This window comes from Camellia sinensis, chromosome 10 (assembly GCF_055761805.1).
Source record: "Camellia sinensis isolate YWXY chromosome 10, ASM5576180v1, whole genome shotgun sequence".
Taxonomy (NCBI): domain Eukaryota; kingdom Viridiplantae; phylum Streptophyta; class Magnoliopsida; order Ericales; family Theaceae; genus Camellia; species Camellia sinensis.
In genome coordinates this window covers 27,052,838-27,059,006 of record NC_138970.1, presented here as the reverse complement: position 1 = coordinate 27,059,006, position 6,169 = coordinate 27,052,838, and the positions used below count along the sequence as shown (strand labels likewise).

Sequence of the window (6,169 nt, the reverse complement as noted above, 5' to 3'; positions counted from 1 at the left end):
TCAACCGGGATATCATGACCGACCTATCCCTTGAAGAAACACAACTACGATCAATACGGCCAAGCTGTAAGAAGTCAGTTCTTCTGGATTGACTGGCCGTGAGGCGCACTGGCCTTCGCCCCGGTCTAAATTCATTCTGGGCTATGCTTGGCGCGGCTTCGATCAGGAACACGAATGCCTAGCCGAATCACAGCTCGGTCGGGAACACGCATGACCCCATGCTCCGATCGACTGATCTAGCTCGGCCCGACGCGACGGCCCGTGGAGCCACTCCAACCGAGCAAACGATGTGACTCGGCCACCCGCTATAACCCGCGTTATCGTAGCTTGGCCGTACTTGTCCGGCGCAAATCTCCCTTTCATGATCCAAATTAAATATTTTATAATCCAAATAAAATAGTACTTATACTAAAATAACCTAGACTATTTTAAAACGCCAAACAAAACCTAAGTCAGTTAAGCAGTCGATTTCTAATGCCACTATCAATTGGTTGATTTCTGATATACATTTTTTCCTCCAATACTGTCAAGTCAACTTCTAATCCCTATCAATTGGTTGATTTTTGATCTACATTTTTCCTCCAAATACTTAACCCAATTCTGGAAGTTCAGAAGTGATTGTGAATTTGCAAGTACACATTGAGTCCACTCTTCTTCTCCTCCTCACAATGCAATCGAAGAGTCAACAACAAAAACAACAAGAACAACATCCATGGCAGATCAAAGTTCATGCCAAGTACAAACTCTTCGATTTCAAATTCAATGCCACCAACACTTTACCCACTTCCAACTCATCTCCATTTCCCATCAATCTCAACCTCAATCTCAGTCTCTGTCCTTCTGTCTTCCAATTCAGGAAGAAATCAGACCCCCAGCTTCCCCTTCCCAGGAAAGGAAAATCCTTCAAATCCAAATTCCTCCGCTTTCTTGGGAAAATTCGGCCTCCACACACCAAGAAAAAAGCCTCTTCTGTCAAGCAAATCTCAAATCTTGGACACCCAGAACCTCATTTTCCAGTAAATCAACCCAGACAATTTTCTCATGAGGTATAGCTTTATGGGAAATTAGTAAAGCAAAAACTGTGTTTATTTTTGTGTTTTTTTTTTTTTGCTGTAAAATTACTTTTTATAAGCTTTCTGCTATTATTTTTTGGGCTTGTATTGCTGTAACTTTATAATCTTTGGGTTAATTTCACTTTTATCTTCAAATTATTTATTTATTTTTTGGCGTTTCATCTCTAAGCAATCAAATATCATGTATTTAGTCCTAGAGTTTCTAATTGAGGACGATTGGTCAAATCAATAATCGTTGAAGCCTAATTTGATGGGCGAAAAAATCATTTTAAAATTTGAACAAATTAAGAAAGGGATAGGATGAGAGAGGACGAGAGGTGGAGAAGAAAATGGATGTTTATAGTGCGAGTAAGAAGATTAGTGTTTGGTTATATGATTTATGTTAATTATTTTATTGCACCTTAGGTTAAGTTCACACCAGTATTAGCTAAGACTAGTGTTTCCAATTGAACCATATTAACTAAAATTAGAAATTTTAAGAATTAAATTGATGAAATTGATTGTTTGTATATGAAATTTATAAGTGAATTAGTCCTACCTAATCTCTATGCTGATTTTTGCAATTTGACATATGTGATTGCAGGAACCAGTGTTTGTCAGTTCCATTGTCATTGGAATCATTGCTTTTCTGTCCCAATTGATCTCTCAGAAAGATCATAAAGGAATCATTTTGTGTAGTTTGATCATCTTGCTTTACCTTTCTTCAATTTTCAAGAAACTTGTTACAATGAGAACAAGGAATGTATTGGTTATTGTAATTGTAGCAATGCTCAGTTGTGCAACTGGGGTTTATCTAAGCAACATCTTCAAGATTAGTGAAGGCTATGTTTCAGATTGTGTTTGGAAAGCATTGAATTATTCACTCAAACTCTTCTCCTTTTTTGCCCAGGTAAAATTCTAGTTCAGATGTGCTATGAACACAAAAAAATTTCACATAATGGGTATAGATGTGAGATAAATGATTGATCACATATGTGGAATTCACCATTTGTCTCGTAACTGTGTCTTGTTTTGTGAAAATCTTTTGTACACTTGGATTTACTCATTTTAGTTACGTTTTTTGGAAAAAGTTTAGGAATAAAAAATTTAGCGGTGTCACTTCATGTTTTCCAGGTAATCCACTCAAGGTTTTCACAGTATGTTGGGGATCAAAGAGGGGACGACTATTGGGTTACTTGACCTCCTAACCCCTTCATTCTCATGTATTGGTGGTTATTGCCAAGCCATTCAAATGTTGAGGTTTGTTCAGTTGTGTTTTTGTCCTTGTTTTTGTTTTTTTGTTTTTTTTTTTAAACACAAGGTCTGACTCTTTTTTCTAAAATAGTTTTTAGTGGCAATTGTTGTAACATTTTATGCCTTCTCTAATGTTATATAAAATATCCAGTGCTTATGTTTTAATACATATGTATGCCTGTTTGATAATTGTGTTTTGAAAAGAATTCCTGCTGATAGTTCTTTGTCTCTCCTATTGTTTTAATTCTTGGTATAAATTACTATAAAACTGGGCGAATTAAACTATTAATCCTTATAGTTTGAGAGTCGTATTACTTTAATTCTTAACTTTTAAATTATGACACATTTAACCTTAAATTTTAAATATTGTTTCAAACAAAGACAATTGTAGATACTATTACTTAATTTCAAGGGTAAAATCATCAATTTGATAAAATATAAACTAATTTGATAAAAATAAATATCAAAAAAATATTTTTTTAATTTTAAAAAATTATTTTTACTTATCAAAGATAAAATTATGTAAAATTAATAAATTTTAGACTTTTATTTTTTTATCAAATTAATTTTTATTATATGTTTGGATGATGATTATGTAATAGGTGGTTGTTAGGATTTTAATGTGTAATCGATATATTTAATATATAAATATCTTTAGTTTTGGATTTTTTGATTTAATGGATTGGTTCAATAATGATATCAAAGTTGTCTCAATATTTGACTTTTGAAAAAATAAAAACTAATTTAATGAAAATAAAAACAACTACCAATTACGTGATTATCATTCAAACACATAATAAAAATTAATTTGGTGACAAAAAAAACTAAATATCTAAAAAAATTATCAATTTTACATAATTTTATCTTTGGAGATAGAAATAATTTTTAAAAGTTCAAAATATTTTTTTGATATTAGTTTATATTTTAGACTAATTACTGAAAAGTCCTGTTTACAAATGTTATGGTAACTCAAGTCTTATTTAAGATTTTTTGAACCAATAAGTTTTATTTAGTAAAACTAAAAATATTATCAATTTTTGTATAGTGATGTTCCAGATAATTATTTCACTAACTGATGAAAAAAAACAGAGCATGAGATTAAACGCTTTTGATCTTCTACTTATTGGTTTGATACAATTATCTAATAAAATCGAGAACATTATCCATTTTTTTTTTAGTTTTAAAACTGAGAATATTATCACTTTTTCATTTTTAAAATATTTTATTTTATTTTTTATTTTTTCAGTTTTGCACATCAACGTTCTATCATAATGATCCTAAAATATTCAGTTTTGCATAAAAAAATAAAAAAATTTTTTCAATTTTTTCAAAAAAAAAATATTTTGCTTTTTTTTTTTGTACATAATTTTTTTCAAATTTTTTTTTTTTCAATTAGAGAGTTGATATTTTAAAATTTTGAAAATTAAAATAAATGTCAAATTATCATATTCCTATATAGATAATTATAAATGATGAACAATCATTATTTGAAGAGCAATTCCAACTATTAGAAATTTAATGATACTTGAAAGTCAAAAAAATCTTAATTGGGATTTAATGGAGTATAAGTTTATAAATTAAGATTTGTGTGTAAATGTTTCTATATTTTATTAAATTAACAATTTTGCCCTTAAAATTAAGTAATAGTATCTTCAATTGTTCTTATTTAAAATAAGATTTAAAATTCAGACTTAAATATGTTACAATTGAAAAATCAAATACTAAAATAACATAATCTTTAAATTATAAGGATTTGCCCAGCAAACTATGTTTGGCATATTGCACAATGACAAAGAGAAAGAACCCAACAAAACACAAAAATATCTATACATAACATGATGCACAGTGACAAAAATAACGGGAGAGGCAAGAATTGAACTCAAGAATCAAGGGGTATGTTTGGTTTGATTTTGAGAAAATAGTTTTTAAAAATTATTTTGGAGAAAGAGTTAAAAAATTTTTTTGATTTGTTTGGTTGTGTATTTTGAAAGCAGTTTTGGAGTTTGAGAGTTTGGAATGATTTGATATTTTGCTATAATTGAGTAGATGTGTGTGAGAAAAAAAAGTAATTGAGAAGGAGAAAGGAGAAAGAAAAAATAATTGATTGATAGGTAAGAAAGAGAAAGTGATTTTGAAAATTATTTTGAAAAATTTACAAACCAAACAAATTTTTTAAATTTTTTTCCCCAAAATCACTCTAGAAATCCAAACCAAACATACTTCTTTGGAAATCAAAACTCATGTTACTAATTAATTATCTTAAAATTTTGAACTGTTAGGAAATAAAAGTTTCAAAATAATATATATATACACTCAGATCATATGATTGTAAATGCAGAAGACAAGGCCTTTTTTTATTTTTTATTTTTTATTTTTTAGAGTATACTCATTGATAGCCATAGGTGGATAAAGAATATGACAGAAAATGAAACTTTTATCAAGAGATTATAGACTACAGTTTTTAAAAGTTGCTGTTTGTTGGGAGAGAAGAGGAATGAAAATTTCACTTGTTAGCGCAACCTCCATAAATTGAAAATTGGTGATGAAGAGCCACTAGCTCAAGCAATTTATATGACATAAATTATGAAGTTTGTTTTTTTTGACTTAAAACACCATATTACTAACCTTAATAAGGCCAAGTTTGGGAAGACTAAATAAGTGCACTTTTTGTCTTTTTGGACTAAAAAATTGAGATTGAAAATATGGATGTTTGGGTTAACTTTTTGACTTTTTATGGAAAAATGTGTAATAAAAAATTGTAAAAATTGGTTTGTAGAGGAAAATTTGAATTGGGAGTTGTGCAGCCGTAATTGTTGACTTTTGGTGAATAGTATTAACTTTTTAACTTTTTGAGTAACTTTTTGGCTTTTTAGCTTATTTGGGACTTCCCAAACTTAGCCTAAGTCTTCGTTTGGAAAAAGTTAAAATAATTTAGTTTTTTAATTTTTTAACTATTTCAACATGATTTTTTTAGTCTCGTTTAATTTTTGTTTTTGATTTTGATTTTTTTGACTTTTATGAGAGAAAAAATATAATGATTATAGTTTTAGACTAAGTTTGGCATAAAGTCAAAAAGCTAAAAAGTTACTCAAAAAATTAAAAAATTATCACTATTCACCAAAAGTCAAAAAGTACGGCTGCACAACTCTCAATCTTAATTTTCCCCTACACACTAATTTATACAATTTTTTAATACACATTTTTCCATAAAAAGTCAAAAAGTTAACCCAAACATTTTTTTTCTCAACTTTTTAGTCTAAAAAATTAAAAAGTATACTTATTTAGGACATTCCAAACAACCCCTTAATGTAATCAAGTTTATCTTTTGTACTTTTTTTAACAAAAAATCCATTGCCAAACATAGCCTTTTGGCTTTGTTTGGGAAGAAGGATTGGGATATTTTAGGCACAAAAAGATAAAATAGATTTTTTAGTCTTATAAGACAAAATATCACATCCAATCCATAATTGTTACATTTTTTCTCTCATAAAAAGTCAAAAAGTCATTCATAAACGAGACTTTTTAACCCCAGGCTAAAAAAGTCAAAAAGCTAACTCACTTTCCAAACGAACCCTAGGCTACTTTGGTTATTTTAATCATAAAAAAATAAAATAAACAAAAAGTTAATAAGATAATCTCATTCAAACCATAATTGTTTTATTTTTTCACTCATAAAAGTCAAAAAAGTCAAAAAACTTATCTAAAACGAAACTTTTGGGTGATTGGGAAGTTTCTATTTTAGTAGATTATTTTAGTTTTTAGCTATTTTAATAGGTTAAAATTTTTGTGTTTACGGAGATAATTAGATTTTTTTGTAGTTAGATGTGATATTTATGAGAGAAAAAGTGAAATGATTATTGATT

The 6,169-nt window shown here is 28.7% G+C and overlaps 1 protein-coding gene across 1 annotated transcript; it reads left to right on the top strand.

Moving 5' to 3' along the window:
• Positions 1–438: 438 nt before the first annotated feature.
• Positions 439–2,475, top strand: LOC114294857 (uncharacterized). The gene is made up of 3 exons (XM_028239024.2): positions 439–1,046; positions 1,657–1,962; positions 2,187–2,475. Exons 1-3 carry the CDS (start codon positions 669–671, stop codon positions 2,250–2,252), a joined length of 750 nt encoding a protein of 249 aa, XP_028094825.2. The 5' UTR covers positions 439–668; the 3' UTR covers positions 2,253–2,475.
• The last annotated feature ends 3,694 nt before the right edge of the window (positions 2,476–6,169 follow it).